This window comes from Heptranchias perlo, chromosome 4 (genome assembly GCF_035084215.1).
Source record: "Heptranchias perlo isolate sHepPer1 chromosome 4, sHepPer1.hap1, whole genome shotgun sequence".
NCBI lineage: Eukaryota > Metazoa > Chordata > Chondrichthyes > Hexanchiformes > Hexanchidae > Heptranchias > Heptranchias perlo.
The window spans coordinates 96,626,490-96,653,452 of NC_090328.1; the positions used below are offsets into that span (position 1 = coordinate 96,626,490).

Consider the following 26,963-nt stretch of genomic DNA (forward strand, 5'->3'; position numbering starts at 1 on the left):
TACATTTTCATAATTTTGTTTCTGAAAATCTGGTTGCTCAGGATGGCTCAGTTTTCCTCTGATTTTTAGTTCAGTATTTTTTTGCCTGGCTTGAATTATTTGTCACTTAATTCTACCCCTTTTCCCGACAGGTGTCTCATTTTTGTTTCTGAGCTGTTTTTCTTTTGAAAATCAGGACGATTGCACATGCACCACAGGGCATGTTATTTAGGTTTATATATTCTAAAATTATAATTACAAACTCACAAAATGTTTATAGATTATTTCAATTGCTATTTTTTACACTGCTATCATACTTGAATTTTCAAGAACAGTCCCCAAATAATTGGAACAAAAGCTAGAGGAAACCAATGCTAAATGGCTGTTCTCTCCTAGTATATCTGTTACAAGGCAATATTCTATAATCTGCAGAGTTTGTTAAAAATGTTAAATGCTTTTTCCTTGCAGAAATTGCTAGCATGTTGTTTGTGTGGGGTTAGAGGTCACCTTCAGAGAGGCTGTCCGGAGAGATACTGTACAAACTGCAACATGCCTGGGCACTGGTTTCAGAACTGCATTGAAAGGGCATATTGGAAAAAACAGTGTCATCGCTGTCAGATGACTGGGCACTACGCTGATGTGAGTATTCTATTCACGAAAGAAACAAAGAATGTCAATGGCACGCCTGCTATTTAAAATGAGATGGGCGAATACACTTGTGAACTCGCAAAATGCTATCACTAAGGAATCAGTTTGCATATATTCCTTTGTGTTTATAGCTGTCATTCTTTTGTTTTGTAATTGCGATATTTGTGAATTTTGACCTACCATTGATGTAGAATATGTTGTTACATTGAAATTTATTCTTTCATGTTGAGACACTTTTAAAAATGTGACCACTGGCCACATCTCAAAAGATTTTAACAGTTATTTAGATTTTAAAGGTATAGATTGATTAGATGTGTGACTGCACTGAACTGTAGAACAAATGCACTGTTTCCCATAAAGCAACTTCCAGAGGGCTTGACCTTGCTGCATTGAGCTGACTTACAGCATGCAGCAGGGCATCCTTAACAAAAACAAACCTGACAAAACACCAGAGATTGCAGTAAAAATAGAAATGTAAGTTGTCTGCAGTGATTGTAGTTCTGGTGCCAGGCCACAGATCAGTTAGTGCTGCAAGACTTTTTCTGAGTGGAACGGATGTAGCAGCAGGGTCCCAAGTCTCCTGGGCAAGCCGCTCACTCATTAGGACCTGCCATTACCAGTGCCAATGTTATGCATGTATGTGACGTGCATTCTGTTATTGTATGCTCTGCTTGTCAGTGTGCAGTTTCCTGACACTCACTTATGTCACTCTTTATTCAGAAAGGAAGAAGCTTTTGATAATTTGACAAGACAAGCTCTTAAACGATCTAGGTCATGGCCTTCACTGTCTGTGATTGTGAACATATTTTCTGAAAGCCCTGTCAGTCATCACAGCTACATTTTCTCCTAGAGACCTCCTGGCAGAGTGGGATTTTTGCTAATTTACCCATTTGTGGTTACATATACATACAGTGTGTGAGTATGTATATGCATTTTGGGATTTTTTCTGTAAATCGCTAAACAGTAGGTTCAGATTTCCTGTGTTCTGTTCCCAGCAGGATTTTGTATAAAGGTCCTCTAGTACAAGACAGACAACTGTCTAAGGATAGCTGAGAGAAGGAAAGGCCGTTTAGTGGTGTTTTGTGTTTGTTCATTGTTGTGGAAATATGAGAACTGGTGGCAAGGGCCCTGTCTATTGAGCACTCAAGTCTGTGTCAGCTGTCGGGGCCTGTTAAAAATTGAGTGTTTTATTTTCTTTGATGTTCACATTTGAGAATAGGGAAGTAGGAATTAAACAGCAGACGCACAAAGCTGCATTTTATTTTTCAAAACTGTAATTTGCACCTGATAAATTATACAGAAAAAAGACGCATGAGTTGAGGCAGCACCGTGACTGTTGGAAAATAAATTTTCTGAGTAGAAATATTGAAAACTGAGAAATGTGCGCTTCCTACCAAAGTTACAGGAATAAGAATTTTGCACAGAGAAAAAAATTAGAAAATGCATATCGAAAGAGCACAAAGAAGTCTAACTTCTGGGAAAATAAAATTAAAATATATGGGTGAATCAACAAATCTATTCCTATTTCTTGTGCGTATAAAAAAGTACTTTAGATGGCGTGCAGACAGTTGCACCATTTACTTATACCACCTGTATCATCCCAACTATGATCAATTATCACTACAGGAAGAGAATGGAAAGAAAATTTTGTTAGTGACCGAAGTTTAACTTACACCAATACACATTGAGATGAACCCTCAGCAAGAAAAAGTAAATTAATCAATTTTCCAAAATATATGTTAGCAACAATTTCAACACAATCTGTTAACACCTCAATGATGATGTATGAACAGATTAAGAGGGCATTTTAATCTATATATCTTTCTAAAAGTTGACCTGCAACAACACACGTTTGTGTGTAATAATAGAGAAGGCTAGCCCATCGCACTCCATGCTGTTGCTGTGTTTTTTTTACAAAGGTTTCCTGTCCATTGAGAACATTTTATAGGGTCTACTTAGAAAAAGGAGGAAAGAAGTCTTTTCTGTATATTTAAAACAAAAGCTCAGTGCAGCAGATGTGGGTGTTGGTTGTCTGAAGTGCACTAAATGGAAGATTTTCTTTATATTTAAAATCCTAATTATTTCATCACTAAGTGGAAGCATTTTGGTTTATGTTTACGATCCTAATTATTTCATTTGGAAGGACAGCCAGTGAACAAAAATGGAGGGAAAGTCAAATGGCATTTCCTTTGCTGCTTATAAGAGAACTCTGTAAAATTTTAACATTTTCCTCTATTCATTTCTAATATTTTCTATTATTTTTATAAAGAAAAATCAGATCAATATGTAAAACCACAAAGCATATTTTTATTTACAGTGGTTGAGCCAATTAAAAAAAAAACTTGTGTTCCTATCTATTAGATTGGGGTGCAGAAATTCTCCCACTGGCATATTTTTTCTTCACCATTGTTGCTTTTAAAAGTCTGACAAAAAATTGAAATCTTGTTCTAAGAAATTTGAAATTAATTTAACAGCGAATTGCTGCTAAAGGAGTTACTAATTTCCATAAATGTTCACTGCTAAAAGTGAATTGCTTGAATTAGTCCTTTGCATTGTTAGACTCAAAGATTTTACATGAGTACCTAATATAAAACATTTGTCTCACACACACAAAAGTACTTAAATAAAAGGCAGACTTCTGTTCAGCAACATCTGCTCAATTTTGTCCCATTTTAATGCTGTCAGAATTTGCAAAATTTGATAGTTCACTTTTGGTGGGGGTGGGGGTTGGGGGGGGTGGTGGTGGTTACTTGGTACCTGGACAAAACACAACCTTAGCTTATAGCAAATCTTAATCAACAATAGGGAATAGCAAACCTGATGGTCTCAAGAGATCATCACATTGGTTTGAAAATAGAGAGACTAAACAGTTTTATAGATGTACCGATTTTGAAGTTCTTATGTATAAAAATTCTATTTTGAACTTTTTCTGAATGGCGTCTGTACTTTTGTTGCTGTTTGCTCATTGAAAAGGTTACTGCTCGTTAGCTGAGAATCTCTCATATGGGTTAAGTTGGTCAAGTTCAGGGAAAATTTCAACTACATGAATTGGAATTGTCTGCATCCAATAGTCAGTTGACCAATAACAATTTTGCTGTCTGTCCAAATTCCAAACACTCCATTGAATGTTTTAAAGCACTTGTATTAATTTCAAATCAGTTACCGTAGATCCTCCATTTATTCATGATGCCGTCAGAAATGCTATTAAACTGTCCACCGGACTAGGAAAGTTTGCATTTCTAAAGCTTTAATGCAATCCTTTTCGGTCTAACTTTTTTTCAAACAAAGATCAGTGGCTGTTTATTAGACCAAAACATCCGTCCTGTTAAGCTGGTGTATCACTTGCTCCGAGCTGATGGTGTTTTTTTTCTCTCTCTTATAGGCTTGTCCTGAAATATGGAGACAGTACCGTTTAACGGTAACTAAAGGATTTTTTTTACTGAAACTTTATTTTAATTTTACTGTAGCAAAATTCGTCTGTCACAGATTTTTAATTTTTAATGATGTACTATCGCTGACAAGTCAGTCATTTTATTTTTATATGCTATGACTTGGTGTGTGAATGTCGGTGTAGCTACAATGGTGTGTCAAAAGAATGGCACTATATAGGTAGAGCAGCAATCGCTGTATCATGTTACTCATTTTTGTATGTTTTTTCGGGCAGAGTGTCTGTTCAGGTAGAATACATTGAATAAAATGGACATCTGTCAGCACTGCTGGTTACATAACAAGGTAGCATGTGTGCCTGTTACAAATAGATAGAAGTCTGTTCTTTTTGTGATTGAATTCATTTCATTTTTTTGTTAAGAAAAAAGGCACTGTAGTTCTGAGCATGTTCACCCTTGTCTTTGTGCAGTTCATTCCATTCAGAATATTCGAGGAGAACTCAATTTCCTTCTGTGATTCTGCAGCCATGTTAGATTACACACCTCGAGTGATACCCCTGCTGTTTTCTGTCCTCACATTTTATCCAAGAATATCTTGAATTGTATGGTCCACCCATTTGAGTTCATTCTCATTACCACGCTAAAAAGTTAAAGGAGATAATGCAACAGCCGATGGAATTATACGTTTATTCTAAGGTTGTGTTAAATTTTAGGGCCAATGACCTGAATGTGTCTGGGTCCTCCTGTGGCTGACTGATTTAATTGTTGCAACTGCTTGATTTCATAAGTAACTAACAAGTCCTGGCCATTGATGTCAGGCCTTTGTCAAAAGAGCAATATCCCAAAATGAAGTAAACTCTACAGAAAAGTTGCTTCAGCGAAATCATATGTCTTCCATCAAAGCAGCTAAATCTTTTTAGATTCCCACATGTACAGTTCATGCACCATTTGAAGTAATGCTTTTGATTTCTAAATTAAGCATACTTTCTTTAATCACTGTGATAATTAGATTTTCTGTTGGAAGTAACAAAAATGTTATTTAAACTGCGTGTAGAATGGGCACACACCTCAAAGCAGCATGACCCCTCTTTTTAATTTTAATTTTAATATCGGTCTTCTCAAAAAATTTCCTGAATCTTAACTTGGTTTAATTAGTTCTAATAGTATGAGTTTTAAAATAATAAAACCCAATTCTTTGTATTTATGGATTGGTTGACTATAAAGGAAAGCACAACTTTATACCAGAAATCCTAGATCAATAAACCCGATGTAAGGTTTAACTTTCTTTCTTTTGACTGTGGCATACATGATTAATTGATCCATAAATAAAAAGTGATCAAAGTTTTATTATTTTTAGATCTTATTCCACATCCCTTTTTAAAAAAAAAACCTCTAATTCCTAATGTTTTGTTTTTTTTAATTAAGAGTAATTTGCACAACTTTAATGTGCATGAAGAGACAATATGTACAATGAATTGCATGCTCTTTTAGTTGGCGATGGCAAAGTGTGAGCTGTTAATCACATCCTCTACATGTTGAAACATTGTCATACTTGATGCCTCAATGACATGAAACTCAACTGTGCCAGATAGATTTGTAAATCTCTACCAGCAAAAATAAAGTGTACTAAAATAACACCCGTACAACACATGACGAATTGAAATTGGTTAGATTCTTCTTAGTGACTGGATCTGTCGCTGTGGTTTCTGTGATCTGTTTACCCCAGGATATGTCTGCATCCTTACAGCAGCAGGTAAAAAGACCCTCAAATAAGCCCCCCAGACTTACTTTTAAAAATAGCAATTTAAAAGAATAGTGTGTAAGTAAAAATAAAATTGAGAGCCTGCAGTATATTAGATTAAAAAAAAGGGAATGGCATGGTTAAGCTGTCATAATAGGAAAGATCCTCCTACAGGACATGTTTACATTAGTGTCGCTTTCTAAAAAGGCAGTGTCTGAATTAACATTCTGAGGGGCTGGAGGACTTGCACAGCTCCTGATAAATGTGTTTTTCCATCAGATTTTCTGTAATTGTATATTCTGGAAAAAATAGAATTTTTTTGTAGAATTCAGAATTCCAGATCACATGAACAGGCCCACAATGCTAAGCACTGGGGAAAAAATGAAAACAACTGATTTTTGGATATGGTGCAAAAATATCACTGACTTTCAAAGGGCTGCATTATTTTGTTATTTTTTCTTTGTTAAAATGCTGAGATGCAACTTATGTGTTTGATTGTTCCAAGTGAACATTTTACTTTTTAAACTAAATTAAAACTAATGAGAATATTTTAATAAGTATTTTCTTACACATGTTTCATTAACATGATGTTAAATACTATGTGTATATTTTCTGCGTGCAATGTGAAACAGCATGACTCTGATTCTTTAAGTTAAGCATTCAGCCAGAAAAATCATTCAGCTGTTTATTTTGAAACATCACTGTGGCACTAGTAATCATATAATAATGTGCATTAAGATTACTTATTTGTTCATGAGCCATGTTCTGATTTGCACCAAACAAGCATTATATAGATGTGATTTAATGCAGTTAGACTGTGCAGATTGTGCAGATTTTTAAGATGCGTTCACTGTGAATCTCATGCTGTCTTAATTCTAGCCAATTATCACAAAGCAACAGAAGACAAATACAGTTAAAACTTGCATAAAAGTAAAAACGGCTGTAAAGTAAATGGAGGTTTGCATGTTGCAGTGTAGACCCGTGTTTTAACTTTGGCGGAATGTTCTGTGCAGCATTATGGTTTGCATGAGAAAGACACTTCATTGACCTCTAATTTTGGAATATCTTCACTATAACATAAATCCTCATGACCATTTACTGCATCATTCTACAGTAGCTGCTCATTCCTGTATTTCAAGCTAGATTATCAAGTTTACACCAATATGTCTAGTCCACATAAACATTGTCCAACATTGCGACAGTTAGGCAAAATAAAACAAAATTGAAGCAGAAGCATCTTGCCTTCCTAATGTACATAGTGTAAACTTTTCACCTGCTGAGATTCAGTCACATCAAGATATGCAAATATATTATACAAATTTTACGTACTGGTATGTATGTGGACAGAAATGATGTATCAAGATGAATACTTAAGCACATAGGAACGGGAGTAGGCTGTTCAGTTAGATCATGGCTGATCTGTACCTCAACGCCATTTACCCGCCTTTGCTCCATATCCCTTGATTTCCTTATCTAACAAAAATCTATCAATATCACTCTTGAAAATTTCAATTGACCCAGCATCCACAGCCTTTTGGGGAGAGAGTTCCAGATTTCCACTACCTATTATGTGGAAAAAGTGGTTCCTGATTTCACTGCTAACTGGCCTAGCTCTAATTTTAAGATTATGCCCCCTTGTTCTGGATTCTCTTTATCTACCCTATCAACTCCCTTTATCATTTTAATTACCTCAATTAGATCACCCCTCACCATTCTAAACTCAAGGGAATATAAGCCATGTTTAAGCGGTGGTATCATTCTGGTGAATCTGCGCTGTACCACCTCCAAAGCCAATATATCCTTCCTGTGGTTCAGTGCCCAAAACTAAACACAATGTTCCATATGGGATCTGACCCAAGACTCTGCACAACTCTGTACAACTGAAGCATTACTTCCTCACTTTTGAATTCCAACCCCCTTGAGATAAGGGCCAACATTCCATTAGCTTTTATATTACTTTTTGTACCTGTGCACCAGCTTTTAGTGATTTGTGTACATGGACATCCAAATCCCGTTGCTCCTCTACAGCTCCTAATCTCTCCCCCTTCAGAAAATATTCCAATTTGTCTTTCTCAGATCCAAAGTGGATGACCTCACACTTCCCCACATTGAACTCCATCTGCCATAGCTTTGCCCACTCACTTAGTCTGTCTGTATCCCTTTGTAACTTCCTGCTCCAATCTACATAACTTACTGTGTCTTCTAACTTAGTGTCATCTGCAAACTTGGAAATATAACACTATTCCTTCATCTAAGTCATTATTATATTCGGTGAAAAGCTGAGGCCCAAGTAAGATCCCTGGGGAACACCAGGTTTATAGCCCACCAATCAGAGTATGTGCCCTTTATCCCTACTCTTTGTCTCCTACCTCACAACCAATTACCAACCCATGTAAGAAGGTTACCTCCAATTTTGTGAGTTTTCATTTTTGATAATCTCTTGTGCGGAACCCTACCAAATGCTTTCTAGAAGTCCATATAGACAACATCCATAGACACTCCCCTATTCACCATGCCAGTGAACTCTTCAAAAAAAAATTCAACTAGATTAGTCAGACATGACCTACCCTTCACAAATCCATTCTGACTCTCTTAGATCAGCTTGTCCAAGTGCTCAGTCACTGTCTCTGATGATAGATTCCAGTAACTTCACCACAACTGATGTTAAATTGACAGGTCTGTAGTTTTCTGGTTTCCCCCTCCCTCCTTCCCTTTTTAAAGAATGAGTGACATTTGCAGTTTTCCAATCCATAGGCACAATTCCTGCATCTAGAGAGCTTTGGAAAATTATATCTAATGCATCTACAATTTCCTCCCCTATTTCTTTTAATACCCTGGACTGGATTGGAAACAATAAGATCCTGGAGACTGGTCCAACTTACGTCTTATTTTTTTTCTCTATTACCATTTTTTCACATTAATTCCACTAAGTTACTCCCCTTGACTTGTTTTTAGGTAATGTTGTACTGCTGGTATTTTGTCCTCTTTTTCCACAGTGAAAATGAATACACAGTATTCATTTAACATTGCCATTTCATTATTGTCCATTATAGTCTTACCGCATCTGTCTTTAATGGGCTCTCTTTCTCTTAATATTTTTATAAAAAGTTTCGTTATTAGCTTTGATATCGCAGTAATGGTGCGCAAAATGCTGAGATTGTGGGAGCATCAACTAAGACAGCCCTAGTATATTTAATTGCGTTGTTGAACAAAAAAGCTATACTATAGTGTTCTGTAAAAACACTAGACATCTACTTATATGAGTGGCTCGTAATTAAGATCCACACTGCCATCTACTGGGGAAAAAATTCCTTGCATCTTGGCAGAGAATTTCAAGGCTTTGTTGACTTGTATTTTGTTTTGCAGGGGTCACATTCCAAAATTGTTCTTCAGGGAATATATGCGTTCAATTATATTCTTGTTCTTTGTGGTTCCTGTAACAATTAGAGTTACACACAGCTAAATATCGCATGATTGGAAAACATAGGAACTACGTTGGACTGTAATTTCATTGTAGTCATATGATACTTTTAAAAAATATCTTTTGAACCTTTATGTAATCTTTTTGTTTCTGTTTTAGAGCAAATTGTTTTATTTTTGATATTCTGAAACTTGTATATGATTTTTTGCCTTGTCTTTAATTTTGATGATAGCTTTCATTTTGTATCTTACAGTGGATGTGGGGTAGATTTGTGTTTTGTGTCTACTGGAGATTAGACTGAATGCGTCAGAGCTCATGTCACTCGCAAGTAGATGCTGGTCCTCCGTGAGAAGTGACCTTTTTCACTTGTCCTGGAGGTGGATTTTGTGCCGATTTCTGTTTGTTCCACATTACTTTTATAAATCATTATGATGTCAGTATAAAGATAGATAAAATTGCTTTTTCGTGGAGCTTCCTGTGTGTGTGTGTGTGTGTGTGTGTGTGTGTGTGTGTGTGTGTACAAATTACTTTTGTAATGTAGGCAAGAGCAGAAGCCAATTTGCACACAGCAAGGTCCCACAAACAGCGATGACCAGATAATAGCCATGATTTTAACAGCAGGAATTGGGTGGGCAGAGGCCAAGGTGAGTGCCAAACTCCCCTGGCCTCAGTAGCATGGGGCCCAGGTGATTTTAATGCTACGGGCCTTAGTTGCCCTGCCCAGAAACGGCAGGCAGGGGTGTATTTTTGAGCGGCAGGAGGCCACTGGCCAGGACTGAAGGAGCAGTCAAGCACTCAAGAAACTCGCAGAGAAGGGGTTTTGGGAAGATCTTGTGATCCAGAAGAGGAGGAGCCTGGTGCAGGGGAGGCCTAAACTTTTCTTGTAGGGCCTGGAGGTGCACTGCATGCTTCTCATGGCCTTTCAAGGAAAGTAACAAGAACTTGCTTGGTTGGCTCCCTTCTAGCTCCGGCTCCTCTTCCTGCTGGCTTCCCCGCTCAGGCCACCAGTTAAAATAACAGTTGGGACCGTTCTGTGTGTTTAAAGAAGGACCCTGTTGGTTTCAGGTTCTCAGAAAAGCAACTTAAAATTAAAGACAGCAGGAACGGAGTGGGACATCGGCAGGCAAGTCTCCCGGCCGATATTAACAGCTTGCCCACCCGGTTTCCACCGAGTGGGCAGGGTTGAAATCACCCCGAATCTTTTATCACTGGTGTTGGTTGAGGGTTAAATATTGGCCAGGACACTGGGAGAACTCCACTGCCCTTCTTCGAAATAGTGCCTTGGGATGCTTTACGTCCCATGGCACTATTTAACGTTTAACGTCTCGTCCAAAAGATGATATCTCCTATATTATGCACTCAAGTCTCGAGGTGGCCTTGAACCCACAATCTTCTAACTCAGAGGTGCGAGTGCTACCACTGTATCCTACTCTCTGGAATTCCCTCCCTAAACCTCCTGCCACTCCACTGTTTTCTTACCTCTTTAAAAGTCTCCTCATCTCTTCAAACAAGCATTTGGTCAACCCTTCTAATCTTTCCTTCTTGGCTTAGTATCCAGTTTCCTTAAGTTTGTCTGAAGTGCCTTGGGACGTTATTCTTAACCCTAAAGGCACTATATATATGCAAGTTGTTATTTATGACAAAATACACTGCATACTGTAGTGACTTGAATTAAATGAAAGTTGTTAAACTGATTTACTTGAAACCAGGACCAATTTTGTGCATATAATTTGTAGATTCACAGTAGAATTAGAGTTTGGGATTCAGGAGATTTGAGTATGGGATGTCAACGTGGCTCAGTTACTAGCACTCTTGTATCTGAGTCAGAAGGTTGTGGCTTCAAGCCCCAGTCCAGGCCTTGAACACATAATCTAGACTGACATTTCAACGCAATACTGAGGGAGTGCTGCATTGTTGGCAGTGCCATCCTTTGAGATCAGAAAGTAAACCATTCTAGTAGTTCGGGAGGACATAGATGCTCCCATGGCATCATCGAAGAAGAGGGCGGAGTTCTCCCTGTGCCCTGATTGACATCCCTCCCTTGACCATCAGCACATCCATCCATCTCATTGCTGTTTGTGGGACCTCGTGCGGAAGGGAGTGCACATCAAATGAATCGGCTCAGATTTGCTTTTGAGTGATGCGATAAGCGCTATAAAGTTACCTGTTTTAAGAAAAAAATGAATATTTAAATAGTACAATAAAATTTGTGTCTCTTCCTATAATTGTTCCTATTTATCTCCTGCTCTTCGTTCTTTCAGTATCCCTCTGTTTCTGTTTGTCTTCTATTTTCTGTCTCCTTATTTCTCTGGCTCACACGCTTTCACTGTCTTCACTACCATCCTCGGCAGCATCCTCTGATCCCACCTTCTGCGCCAAGTGACCAGTCTTTTAAAAACATTTTCTTGGAAAGTTGGGAGATGAGTTTGCGAGAGGCTGAAGGAGAGCCGATGCCAATCTTGCTGCTGGTCAGTCCCAACATTTCGTTCACTGGCCTGCTCAGAGGAAGTTTGGAACACCACACAATTTAATAGAAAGCAACAGCTGCTGTCTCTCACCCACCTGCTGGAACACGTGCAGATGATAGAGAAACTGGAGATCTCAGGCAGGGGCTAGGAAGAAAAAAGTGTTCAGTTTGGGCAGGAATGGAGAATGGCCTAGAGATGCAGGATGGGTGGGGAATATCGGAGAGGGGCTCTTGAGAGCCCTTGGGATGAGAATGGGTGCACAATGGCTATGTTGAGGATTGGAAGCAGAGTGGAACAATATGGCATCAAATCTCAAATCTCTTTTGATCTCTTTGAATGGTGTAGCTAGCAGTAGTTGATCAGAGTTGCTTATCACAGACATGTCAAGTTTTCTCTCTTCGATAAATTCTCTCTCTTTTCTCCGCCCCCCCTCCCCCCACCTCCGCTTTTAATAGTTGCTGGGAATTTTGTGTGAGTGCTATACTTTAACTCTGTACCTGATGATGAAGGACCTCTTCTCAGCTCTCCATCTTCCCCCCACTGCATGCAGCCCATCTGAGTTTGAGAATCCATCGCTCAGTAAAATCTGAGGAGAACCCATGACCCATTACTCCAGGACATGTGTTCTGGTGCATCTATCCACCATGCCACCAGGCAGTGTATTTTTTAACTGAACCTAAATGTATTTTCTACTTCTGTCATATTGTGATTACATTAGGTGTCAGTCGCGGCTTAGTGGGTAGCAGTCTCACCTCTGAGTCTGAAGTTTGTGGGATCAAGTCCCATTCCAGAGACTTGAGAACATAATCTAGGCTAGCACTCCAGTACAGTACTGAGGGAGTGCTACACTATCAGAGGTACCATCTTTTGGATGAGATTTTAAACCGTCAGGTGGACGTAAAAGATCCCATGGCACTATTTCGAAGAAGAGCAGGGGAATTCTCCCCAGTGTCCTGGCCAATATTTATCCTTCAACCAACATCATCAAAAACAGATTATCTGGTCATTATCACATTGTTGTTTATGGGACCTTGCTGTGCACAAATTGGCTGCCACATTTCCTACACTACAACAGTGACTACATTTCTATTGGCTGTAAAGTGCTTTGAGATGTCCTGAGGTCGTGAAAAGCGCTATATAAATGCAAGTCTCTCTTTGTTGAAATGTTTTACTAATATAAACCACACAGCCTTATATAGTTTATGGTTTAAAGTACAATGAAAGGGCATTTCCTCTCCCTATTATCCAACAGCAGTTGACCCACCATAAAGATGTATTACATGATCACACTAACTTAGATTCAAAATTTCTTTAAAATATAACGCATAGGCCTAGAAATCCAGTTTTACAGGCATCCAATATGGCGGGCAGCGGAAGCCTTAAAGGAACTGCTGTAGGCCGCCACCAAAAAGGCAAGTTTTTTAATAATATCTAAATTTGGAGCCGGGACATTAAAACCACGGGCCGCTACTGGCCACCGCTTGTTAGAAAGTAGTGCTTTTTCTGCAAGTGCAGGAAACTGCAGAACTCACAAGTAATAAAAGTGCAAGTGAGTTACACCAGTCTGATTAGTGAAATGAACATTAACTTCAGATGTTGCATGTTATTTGTACAATATTTGTGTATTGACATATTTGGTATAATTAAGTTTAAAAAGAAACTTGTGTTTTGTGATTGGAATTTTGGCCCATTATGGCTGTCTGTTGTGTTATATGTGTATAGTGATTTGTGGGACTACTTCAGAGCGCTTGGAGGCGGTTACCATTATGGTGCTTGTGTTCAGTCTGTATTTGGGTGTTGAAGAGGATGTGATGATTGTATCACTATGTATACTGATGCTGATAATTGTACGCATGCTGATAATTGTACGCATGCTGATAATTGTACGCATGCTGATAACGTTTGTATGCATGCTGGTAATGATTGTATGCATGCTAATAATTGTTTGTATATTGTTAATCATTGTATGCACGCTGCTAAGCAGGATTTGATATTGGTGGGTGCTTTGTTCTCTTTTATTTATGTAAATGCTGGTTCAGATTTGATGTCTTTTGTGTGTGTGTGTGTGTGTGTGTGTTGTGTGACATCTGTGAGGTTGGCTTTTTTTTGTTGATGTGAATCCACTGTGCTTAAGAACAGTTAAGTGGAGACTGGCCGTGTTACAGCGTGTGCTGGCTGATGGTGTGAGCTTTCTGAGTCATATTTATGTTTCCAGTGACTTGCAGAAAACTAATTGTGCTTGTGAGATTCTCGTGTCCCAGTAATAAATTCCTTATTTCATATGCAAAATATTGTAAGTAATCACATGCTGTTTTTGGCCGAGTGCAATGTATGCAGGAAGTGCTTGCTCTAAGGTGAAGTATGAAAGCTGATGTCTTTAACTGTGAGGATATGCAGGGAAGGAGAAAAGCACCAGCAGTTCACAGCACCTGACACACTACAGCACTCTTAACATTCGGTGCTACAGTGAATGGCAAAGTGGCTATTGACGATAAGAGTCTTGACACCTCATGCTGCTAAATTCCTGATTTCAACTGCAATGCAGTGAGGGGGCACCAAGCAGAGCCCAGGCAAATTCCCTTGGGGAGGGAAAATTGGAAAGTGTATTGTTCCTAGACTACTGTTGTGCAGCTAGCTTGGAGTGATGTTGACAAATACCTAGGAGCAGCTGGGTTTCTTGCCATCTCAGTGAAAGAGGTGGGAGAGGTGTCTGCACACTGGAGGCTAATTGACTAGCTCACAAACGATGAGGTAATGAGTCCATTATGGTCAGCCTCACGAGTTAAGATGTTTTAAAATTTTCCCCGCTTCCACCACCTCTTGGGAAAAAAAAGTAGGGATTGAAGGATATTTGAGAAAGCAGGGAGGTGCATTTGATCTGTGAAAAAGAGATGGACTTGTTTGGTCCTAACTGGAACTTTTCCTGTTTCTGAAAATCCTGAAGTTCTGCATTGTAACATCAAGGCTGAGATCTGGAATGTACTGTGTAAAAGAAATTATAAGTGTGAGCACCAGTCTATAAGCAGCAGCAGTGTCTAAACATAGAATACGGAAATAGGCTGTTCAGCCTAACCAGTCTGTATTGGTATTTATCCTCCACACGAACAGTAGTCCTAATCCTATGTATCCACCCTGTTCCCATATCCCTTTACTTTTTTTTTCAACCATCAACCATCTATTCTTAAATGCTGACGTGGCCTCTGCTTTAATCACTAACTCTGCTAGTACATTCCATAATCTCATAACCTTCTGTGTAAAAGTTTCTCCTGCTCTCTGTGCTAAATCTCTTGCATTTCATTTTATGCCTATGCCCCCTCATTCTAGACCCCCTCAACCACTGTTGAAAAGGTAACAATAGAAAGCTGAAACTTGAATTTCTTGCATCAGATATTTTTAAACTTTATTAAGTTTGCCCAAGAATTCCAAGTGGCCTGCCTTTCCATTGTGCCATTGCTGACACACTGCCTGTGACAACCCTCCTGCATTGAGTCAGTCAACCCTCTGCGGTTGGTTATCTGCCCTTGAAGCTTCCGTGCCCGTAGGCGTAAAAAAGTATTTTTTTTCTCCGTAAAAACCCTTTTGTTTCCAGACACAGAGCGGTATTTATTATAGGATCTGTGGAAGGCTTTATTTTTAGATTGTAAAAATTAATTCATGCCATATTATAATTTTCATCAATTGAAAAATGCCAAATTAATTTTTATTAAACTTGGGTAATGGTGCTCTTTACTGCTGCCAGTTTAGCTGCAGGACTAGAAACGAGCGGCATGAATACTGAAGTGGGATGTCCTTTCAGCCAGCCTCATGTTGCTTCTCGGATGTTTGGCTGCCTTCCAGTGTCATAGGCCCAACCATCTTCAGCTGCTTCATCAATGACCTTCCCTCCATCATAAGGTCAGAAATGGGGATGTTCGCTGATGACTGCACAGTGTTCAGTTCCATTCGCAACCCCTCAAATAATGAAGCAGTCCGAGCCCGCATGCAGTAAGACCTGGACAACATCCAGGCTTGGGCTCATAAGTGGCAAGTAACATTCGCGCCAGACAAGTGCCAGGCAATGACCATCTCCAACAAGAGAGAGTCTAACCACCTCCCCTTGACATTCAACGGCATTACCATCGCCGAATCCCCCACAATCAACATCCTGGGGGTCACCATTGACCAGAAACTTAACTGGACCAGCCATATAAATACTGTGGCTACGAGAGCAGGTCAGAGGCTGGGTATTCTGCGGCGAGTGACTCACCTCCTGACTCCCCAAAGCCTTTCCACCATCTACAAGGCACAAGTCAGGAGTGTGATGGAATACTCTCCACTTGCCTGGATGAGTGCAGCTCCAACAACACTCAAGAAGCTCGACACCATCCAAGATAAAGCAGCCCGCTTGATTGGCACCCCATCCACCACCCTAAACATTCACTCCCTTCACCACCGGCGCACTGTGGCTGCAGTGTGCACCATCCACAGGATGCACTGCAGCAACTCGCCAAGGCTTCTTCGACAGCACCTCCCAAACCCGCGACCTCTACCACCTAGAAGGACAAGAGCAGCAGATACATGGGAACAACACCACCTGCACGTTCCCCTCCAAGTCACACACCATCCCGACTTGGAAATATATCGCCGTTCCTTCATTGTTGCTGGGTCAAAACCCTGGAACTCCCTTCCTAACAGCACTGTGGGAGAACCGTCACCACACGGACTGCAGCGGTTCAAGAAGGCGGCTCATCACCACCTTCTCAAGGGCAATTAGGGCTGGGCAATAAATGCTGGCCTCGCCAGCGACGCCCACATCCCGTGAACGAATAAAAAAAAATTCTGGTCCCTGTTCAAATACAATGGGTAGGGGGAGCTCCATAAAATCAGTTCCGATAAACTTATAAAGAATGTAAGTGCATTGATGAGCAATGCACTGCTTGGACACTATATAAAAAGACATGTTTTAAAAAATATATTAATCAGTCCTGACTTGGCCCGAAATAGCCAGGCCAGTTCCTTGTGCCAAATTATATATATCTGATCGTTTATTTTAAGTTTCTCTTCTCTTTAGTTATAGGGCATCTCCAGCCATTCTCTCTCAACCTGTAAGAGGCCTCATGACACTGTTCAAAGAGGACCAAGGAATTGACCAATGTAACATCCTCAACCAACTCTACCAAAAATATACCATCTGGTCATTCATCCATTTGCTGTTTGCTGCTGCATTTGCCTACAAAACAAATCTGACTGCATATGAAAAGTAATTATTAGTTGTGAAGCATTTTGGGACATGCTGAGGATGTGCGAAGGAAGGTGCTATGTAATTGCAGTTTCTTGCTTCCTTCATTTCCATCTGTAGTGCCCCCATTGGCAGTAAAATAATTGTTCTCATGAAATCAGAGTCTGTTTTTCATTAAGCAGGTTTTTCGCAAGTATTTAATTCCTCCCTCAAAAAATAAGAACGTGTTTAATAAATATGAACAAGTACTGTCCTGTTGGTTGTTTCAGTAATATGCTACATGATGACACCAGCACGTCCTTGACTGATGGCCATTTCTCTGTTAATGTTTTCTTGCAGGAAAAATAGTGCAGGATTATTTTCATGGTAAATTTGTTCGGAAAAGCTGCTGGATGAATTTGTTTTGTAGGAATGATGTATTTGATGAGTACATACAAACGTTAATTATTTTACTAACTCCTTATAGGCTGTTCTCTGCACTTTCTGCATCTAAGGGATAATGCTGCGTCAAGCCATTGTGGCTGCAGTTGATAACACTGCCTGCTTAGCCAGCAGGAAGCTAGACCCAGTCTCGATTTATCCGCCAATGTAGGACTAAATCTTTGAGTTGACACCTGCTGCTGCTCCTAGGCAGAATTATCAACTTTAGGTACCAGAAATGTGTTGATTCTTTAAGATAAGCAATCGTTGATGCATAATGCATATCATCACATAGGCCATCAAAATTGTAGCTTGGTTGCTATGATTGGCCATGAGAAATTAACCAAACAGAAATTTGTTCAGATGACAAATGAATTTAATTGGAGAGCCCAGGCCACTGACAGACAATGCAAGTTATTTCCTCCTCGCTCTTTTGGGGGAAAAAATGCAATGTCTTATGCTTGATCTAACAATCTTTTTAAGAGGTAGTTGTAAACGACCTATCGCCAACTAAAGTTTGTAGCGCACACTTGCTTGAGCAAGATTATAACTCTCATATGCATCTGCTTTATAAAAATCTTGTGTATATATTACATATAAATATATATAATATGCATTAATATAAAATAAAAATTATTAGTTTGGATATATTTCATGTATGTATTTCCTACAGAAGGATTTCTTCCAACCTCTGGATGCTAATAACATTTATAGAACATAGGTGTGAAAGTTAAAATAAACAGAAAAGGCTACAAATATTGGAAGTCATTGTTTGGGGCCTGAAGCATTTTTTTTCTGTGGAAGAGAGTGATTTGCATCTACTTCCTCCCATCTAGTATACTTTTGTAGGGTTTGTCTACACAATTCAAACACCGGTCCTTACCGATGTCCACTAGGTTGGTGAAATTTGGACGGTAACTTTTGGAAAAGTACTACACAGACAAATTGCTTTAAGGCTAAACAACTTTATTGGCACAAGTTCATACAACCTTTCCGAAGTAGAGAGTGGTTGTAGGGTTTTCCGGGTGATCAGTCCATCGCACTCCAGGCTGTTGTGTCTTCTTCTTGATGTTGTCCTCCTTCTTGAGGTGAGCCCCTATTGCTCTGTCCTCCAACTGTAGTGACAGTTTCATTGCGATGTGTTCTTTTTATGTTGTTTTTTCACTTTGGGGTGTAAGGGAAGTGTCATTTTGTCCAATCACCTCCAATGATTAGGCCTCTATGATTGACAGTTACTTCATTCAAAACCAGGCCCACTTAGTTCAGCACTTTGAAATGTGAAGGCTCCCTTTATCTGTGCTTATCTGGCTTTTCAAGCACTTTGGAATGTAAAGGCCCCCCCTCCCCCACCTTATCTGATTCCATCTCGACAATTTCTCAATGGTATCAGTTCTGTGGTATGTTAACTTGTTTAAAACTTCTAGAAGCTTTCCCATACGAGCTACAGTTTTAAAACTATCAAAAGTCCAGCTGCACATAGGGACTATGGCAACTGCAGTTTGTTCTGTCTTTTTGGCTGATGCTATATCTTTCAAAGCTGAACATTGTTTCTGAGTTAATGTCCAATTTCATATTGCAAAAAGGCGCTCAAATCTCGCAGTCCCTCCTCAAATGCGTTGATGAATTCTTCGATCGATGTACTTTCACCTCGATTTGACATTTGACCATTCTCCACCTGTTTCTTACATAATGTATATCTTATGCCGTTATACATACAATCTTATGTTAATACACATACATATTGCTTCTAAGTTTCATTTGGTTTATATTACACATCATGATATAGACAAAAGAAAATCATAATTCACCATACAGAAAATTGCAGTGTACCATATTATCAAGAAATCATGGGTTTAAGATTCTCCAGCTGTCCTTTTTCTAATATCCATCTTGTGGATAGTTTTGATATGTATTATTTCTCCCTAGCCCTCGGTTGTCCCAATTTCATTGTTAACTCAAAGAACCTAACCCTGAATTTGGAAATCCAAATTTCTATGTCCCTCTTTACTTTAATTTTAATCCGTCTGATAGGTACCAGTGTGTTTAACCCAATCCTGATTGATTCATTAATTAGTTAGTTTCTCTATGAAGCATGTGTCAGTGCCTTTGTTAAAAGGTTTTCTCACTCTCCTGAACCACATTAACCATTTCATCTCCCTCTGCATATTCCCAGTGTCTCGGGTAATGGCCAGGCTATCAAATGCAGTTTTCTCATTGCTCAGTATAGGCAAGGACACAAAATTCTCCAAGAGAAAGCTATCAATTAACCATTTCATCTCATTCATGAGATCTATAAAGGAACTTTGCTATCCAATCCAATCCAATATTTACATTAACCCTTAAAACATAGATTAAACGTTCCCAACCTGGTCCAGGTTATACTTAACACATTATTGTTTAACTTTTCTAAACTGTTTTTGGACCTATTTCCCAAAATATCTTGAATCCATTTTATCATTTCAAAATTATTTCAATTCTAGAAAGCAGTATTGTTGAACTGATAGGACTTGTCAGTGGACAATTTTATTCCCCCCCCCAAAATACTTTCCTCCTTGATACACAGCATTCGGCAAGAACCACTTAGACTCGACTCCTTTTATTTTAAAATATAATTTGATTATTCCCTTAAACTATTGGTAAATTTTCCCTTCTTGAGTGATTGAACAGCAACTTATGTCAATTTATCTTATCAATTCCAATTTCATAAACAAATTATGTCCAGGCTTTGTGGTTTTAAGTAGAGACAGAAGTTCTTGTAATTACTTTTGAAGGTAACTCCCATATTTTCTGCTCCTCGGGCACTTTGTCTTGGAAAATAACAAATAATCTTGAATTGGTTAAAACTGAGCCTTTGAGAGGCAAAGTCTTAGTCCAAATGTCACCATGCTGTGACATTTGATATCTGCCAATGTCTGCAGATAAGGTCTTAAATTCTTAACGCCACTGGATCGCATCCGCACCAACACTTTTGCAGTAACATAACCACTATGCTACCATATGGGTACAGTAGCATAGTGGTTATGTTACTGGACTAGTAATCCATAGGCCTGGACGAATAATCCAGAGTCATGAGTTCAGATCCCGCCACGGCAGCTGGCGAATTTAAATTCAATTAATTAAATAAAATTCTGGAATTTAAAAAAAACTAGTATCCGTAATGGTGACCGTGAAACTGCCAGATTGTCGTAAAAACCCATCTGATTCACTAACATTGTTTATGGAAGGAAACCTGCTGTCCTTACCTGCTCTGGCCTATATGTGACTCCAGACCCACAGCAATGTGGTTGGTTCTTAATCGCCCTCTGAAATGGTTTAGCCAGCCACTCAGTTGTAAAATCTCGCTACGAAAAGTCATAATAAGAATAAAACCCGACGGACCACCCGGAATCGGACCACTAGGCATCGGACACGACAAAGGCAAACCAAGCCCAGTCGACCCTGCAAACTCCTCCTCACTAACATCTGGGGACTTGTGCCAAAATTGGGAGAGCTGTCCCACAGACTAGTCAAGCAACAGCCTGACATAACCATACTCACAGAATCATACCTTTCAGCTAACATCCCAGACACTTGCATCACCATCCCTGGGTATGTCCTGTCCCACTGGCAGGACAGACCAACCAGAGGTGGCGGTACAGTGATATACAGTCAGGAGGGAATAGCCATGGGAGTCCTCAACATTGATTCCGGACCCCATGAAATCTCATGGCATCAGGTCAAACATGGGCAAGGAAACCTTCTGCTGATGACCACCTACCGCCCTCCCTCAGCTGATGAATCAGTCCTCCTCCATGTTGAGCACCACTTGGCGGAAGCACTGAGTGTAGCAAGGGCACAGAATGTACTCTGGGTGGGGGACTTCAATGTCCATCACCAAAAGTGGCACGGTAGCAACGCAACTGACCGTGCTGGCCAAGTCCTGAAGGACATATCTGCCAGACTGGGCCTGCGGCAGGTGGTGAGCAAACCAACACGAGGGAAAAACCTACTTGACCTTGTCCTCACCAATCTACCAGTCGCAGATGCATCTGTCCATGACAGTATTGGTAGGAGTGACCACCGCACAGTCTTCGTGGAGACGAAGTCTCGTCTTCGCACTGAGGATACCATGCAATGTGTTGTGTGGCACTACCACCGTGCTAAATGGGATAGATTCAGAACAGATCTAGCAGCTCAAAACTGGGCATCCATGACACGCTGTGGGCCATTAGCAGCAGCAGAATTGTATTCCAGCACAATCTGTAACCTCATGGCCCAGCATATTCCTCACTCTACCATTACCAACAAGCCAGGGATCAAACCTGGTTCAATGGGGAGTGTACCTAAAAATGAGGTGCCGACCTGGTGAAGCGACAACACAGGACTACATGCTAAACAGCGGAAGCAACATGCTATAGACAGAGCTAAGCGATTCCACAATCAACGGATCAGATCAAAGCTCTGCAGTCCTGCCACATCCAGTCGTGAATGATGGTGGACAGTTAAACAACTAACGGGAGGAGGAGGCTCTGTAAACATCCCCATCCTCAATGATGGCAGAGTCCAGCACGTGAGTGCAAAAGACAAGGCTGAAGCGTTTGCAACCATCTTCAGCAAGAAGTGCCGAGTGGATGATCCATCTCAGCCTCCTCTCGATATCCCCACCATCACAGAAGCCAGTCTTCAGCCAATTCGATTCACTCCACATGATATCATGAAACGGCTGAGTGCACTGGACACAACAACGGCTATGGGCCCCGACAACATCCCGGCTGTAGTGCTGAAGACCTGTGCTCCAGAACTAGCCACGCCTATAGCCAGACTGTTCCAGTACAGCTACCCGACAATGTGGAAAATTGCCCAGGTATGTCCTGTCCACAAAAAGCAGGACAAATCCAATCCGACCAATTACCGCCCCATCAGTCTACTCTCAATCATCAGCAAAGTGATGGAAGGTGTCGTTGACAGTGCTATCAAGCGGCACTTACTCACCAATAACCTGCTCACTGATGCTCAGTTTGGGTTCCGCCAGGACCACTCGGCCCCAGACCTCATTACAGCCTTGGTCCAAACATGGACAAAAGAGCTGAATTCCAGAGGTGAGGTGAGAGTGACTGCCCTTGACATCAAGGCAGCATTTGACCGAGTGTGGTACCAAGGAGCCCTAGTAAAATTGAAGTCAATGGGAATCGGGGAAAACTCTCCAGTGGCTGGAGTCATACCTAGCACAAAGGAAGATGGTAGTGGTTGTTGGATGCCAATCATCTCAGCCCCAGGACATTGCTGCAGGAGTTCCTCAGGGCAGTGTTCGAGGCCCAACAATCTTCAGCTGCTTTATCAATGACCTTCCCTCCATCATAAGGTCAGAAATGGGGATGTTCGCTGATGATTGCACAGTGTTCAGTTCCATTGGCAACCCCTCAGATAATGAAGCAGTCCGTGCCCGCATGCAGCAAGACCTGGACAAGACCCAGGCTTGGGCTGATAAGTGGCAAGTAACATTCGCGCCAGGCAATGACCATCTCCAACAAGAGAAAATCTAACCACCTCCCCTTGACATTCAGTGGCATTACCATTGCCGAATCCCTCACCATCAACATCCTGGGGGTCACCATTGACCAGAAACTTAACTGGACCAGTCACATAAATACTGTGGCTACAAGAGCAGGTCAGAGGCTGGGTATTCTGTGGCAAGTGACTCACCTCCTGACTCCCCACAGCCTTTCCACCATCTACAAGGCACAAGTCAGGAGTGTGATGGAATACTCTCCACTTGCCTGGACGAGTGCAGCTCCAACAACACTCAAGAAGCTCGACACCATCCAGGACAAAGCAGCCCGCTTGATTGGTACCCCATCCACCACCCTAAACGTTCACTCCCTCCACCACTGGCGCACAGTGGCTGCAGTGTGTACCATCCACAGGATGCACTGCAGCAACTCGCCAAGGCTTCTTCGACAGCACCTCCCAAACCCGCAACCTCTACCACCTAGAAGGACAAGGGCAGCAGGCACATGGGAACAACACCACCTGCACGTCCCCCTCCAAGTCACACACCATCCTGACTTGGAAATATATCGCCGTTCCTTCATCATCGCTGGGTCAAAATCCTGGAACTCCCTACCTAACAGCACTGTGGGAGAACCTTCACCACACGGACTGCAGCGGTTCAAGAAGGCGGCTCACCATCACCTTCTCAAGGGCAATTAGGGATTGGCAATAAATGCTGGCCTCACCAGCGACGCCCACATCCCATGAACGAATAAAAAAAAAGGTCCCTGTGTAAAAGAAAAGAAAAACAGGAAATCCATTGTGGCTCTTGAGAGCCCAAGGTGTTAAAAATAACAAACAATTCATTAATTTTCTTCTGTCACCCTTTATCCCGGGACCAAAAAGGACTCCATTCACATTTTCGTGAATGAATCTAATTGCCTCACTCCAGGACGAATCATAAGCAAACAGAGCACAAAAATAATGCCCAATATTTGCTTCTATCACGTGGGGAAGTACCCACTTAAATTAAGAAACTTAAAAATCTTATACGCTTATCTAAAGCACTGCAGTAATAGTACTAAATGATCTATTTTAACGAATAATCCCTTTAACCGAAATAAATCCAGAAAAAGAAAACATGAGAGAGACTGTCTAGCTTCTCTGTCCTTGCTCTCAAAACTCATTAAGGGTCGATAAAACTGCTTGAGTCAGCAGATTAACATGCTGGAAGCTCAGGGGGTGGGGTAGGCATTAATCAAAATAGCAGGTTTTTTTAGCTGTAGTGTCATTAAAACAAAAGTGCTTTAAAGAAGTTCAAATTGATCTTTTTCCAAAATGTCTTTGTATTGTTAAAACAGTGATAACTTGCACTAAGATCCCAATACAGTTAAACTCTGGATAATAAATTTCAGCTTCTCTGACTTCCAATTTTCAAAACATGAGCCATGAAGGCACAAAAAACTTACCAATTTTTATCCATCCTTATTCATTGAAAATCTGTTAAAACAGCAAAAATCAATAGTATCTCCCTCTATTAACTTTAAACAGTCTATGAAACAATTCTGCAGTACAATCTAACTACTCCAGATCGTTATCACAGTGATAGCAGAGATCCTTTAACCATTCTTTTTTTCCCTTCATGGTCACTTTGTTATGACCATCAATCACAAGATCAAAGGGTCAATTTGCTAACAGCTATCACATTTCAGTATACCTTAAAACATGATTGAACAAGTAGAGTTACTTCAGAATGTTCCAATATTTTAACACATATTTTTGCTCACTAATACTCAATACATTAAGCATTTAAGCAATTCAAAATGCCATTTTCATATGTGATAATCTCATGTCTGGAATTTTAGACTCACATTTAAAATAACCAGAATTTTACTGTGGCCACAATAAATGTCTGTTTTTCACAATCTAATAGGTTAGTTAACCTCAATAACTCCAATTTTAATTCAGCAATATCAAAATCAAACACAGGACCGAACAGATAAAATTATCAATATAGCACGTGCTTACTAAAACCCAGTAAATTACATCGTCTTTCATTTCATTCTTTCTTCGGGCGCCCTTCAAAAAAACTGTAAAAATACTGAATATCACTAAAGGAAAAGTTAGCTTTCATATTTAAACAAAATCTTTGTAACATTTCTTTGTCTTGAAAAAGAAAGCGAGAGAGGAGCCACAGCCAGTGGCCTCAAACATTCACACAGGCTTTTAAAAGAGAAAGTAACCGCCACACAGACTTTTAAAGAGACAGTACACTGAAAACAAAAGAACACATTCTGTAGCTTGTAAAACAATGGAAAGGGGACAGGATCTTCCCCTTTCTCCTTTTCTACTCCATCAGACTAATTTATCCTTGATACAGTTTGTCACGACTATCAAACTGGGATAGAGCTTGGCTAGTCCTTCCCCTTCTCCCGGGTCCTGCCTCCCTCGTGGGGGTGTTCTTCAGTTTCGGGCAACAAGTCCCATTTTACCACAATTGTAACATTTCCTATCAGCAAAATGACTTCACTAATGCCTTGTTTTTAACTAGGAAGAAAGTTAGCTTTTACAATAAGACTTACAAAAGTTTTAACACTAAAAGCAAGCTGTGAAAAAGGGAGTGGAGCAGAGCAGTCAACAGCAAATGTTGACTCCTCATACACACTTTCAGAGAGACTTTCAGAGACTAAAAACACTCAAACTAAAGATCACATTCTCTAGCTTATAACAGAAGGAGATGGAATCTACCTCTTCCCCTTTTCTCCTGTTATAAATCATTTATCCTTTATCTCTGAACTCCATTTTCAATCTCCAATGTTTGCTACTTAACTCAATTTTCTACAGATTTAAAATCTCATGTGGGAAGGACCTTTTATCAGGCTTGAGCAGACCATCTTTACAACTCTCACATTTTCTCTTTTCACTCTTAGTTTTGAGACAAAAACTTTAAATGCTTCTGAACAAGCTACTGCTGCTTATTGGTCAACAATCTCATCTTTAAATTGCTGGATTTCCTTCTCCTATGCTTCTGTTTCTAACCGTTTCTGCTTATTTCCTTTTTCCTTTAACTCTTCATCTAACTGAGTGTCCTGTCGACTGAGCATGGAGGCAGTAACCATAACATTCAGAACATATTAAACTGCAACCACGTGTTGCGAGACCTTCGTTTATCTAAAGCTACTCTTCAGGTCATCCCTTTCTAATACTACCTCACTCAGATTATTCTGTAATTCCAATACATTTTGGTCCAACACCTCACAACTTCGACTTCTTTCTTTCAAAGTCTCTGCACAGGTAACATTATTTGCCCTAGTTAATGTAGGATGCTCTAACAATCACCCCTTCTCCTCCTGTTCCTTCTCTGATTGGGATTCCAACATTTTCATCTTTGACTATCCACCTCCTAATGTAGTTTCTAATGCGTTGCTAAAAACCATACCGCCCTGGTCTTGTTCTTTTTGAATGACCAGTCACCTAACTGTTCCTTCGCCTTGTCGCAGGACAAGATACTCTGGGTTATGTCATTCCGATCTCTCTCTCCAATGTGTTTTGCCACATAAGCTTTAATAAACTCTTCGATTTTAGTTCCCTATCAGCTGCTAGGTACGTGGCCGGTTTACTCTACTCCACGAGCTCCGTTCTATCACCGCACAGTTAAAATAGGTCTGCTACTTACTCTTTTCCAGTTATTTGTCAGTGTTGCTGTTCAGGCGCCAAGATTCTGTAGGGTACACAATTCGGATCTACACAATCCGAACACCAGTCCTTACCGATGTCCAAGGGTTGGTGAACTCTGGACGGTAATTTTGGAAAAGTAATACAGGGACAAATTGCTTTAAGTCTAAACAACTTTATTGACACAAGTTCAGTTCATACTGCAGTAGAGAGTGGTCGTAGAGTTTTCCAGATGATCAGTCCGTCGCACTCAAGGCTGTTGTGTCTTCTTGATGTTGTCCTCCTTCTTGAGATGAGCTCCTATTGCTCTGTCCTCCGACTGCAGTGACAGTTTCGTTGTGGTGTCTTTTTATGTTGTTTTTCCACTTTGGGGCTTAAGGAAAGTAAGGGAAGTGTCATTTTGTCCAATCACCTCCAGTGTCCTCTGTGATTGACAGTTACTTTGTTCAAAACCAGGTCCAATTAGCTCAGCACTTTGAAATGTGAAGGCTCCCTTTATCTGTGCTCATCTGGCTTTTCAAATACTTTGAAATGTAAA

General features: G+C 40.3%; 1 protein-coding gene across 1 annotated transcript in view; it reads left to right on the top strand.

Annotated features, from left to right (window-relative positions):
- The window catches only part of zcchc7 (zinc finger, CCHC domain containing 7), a 241,829-nt gene that overhangs the window by 169,790 nt on the left and 45,076 nt on the right, over positions 1–26,963 (top strand). The window contains exons 5-6 of the mRNA XM_067983346.1: positions 448–618; positions 4,010–4,045. Of these exons, the coding sequence (XP_067839447.1) occupies positions 448–618; positions 4,010–4,045 (207 nt within the window). The remainder of the gene's footprint in view (positions 1–447; positions 619–4,009; positions 4,046–26,963) is intronic.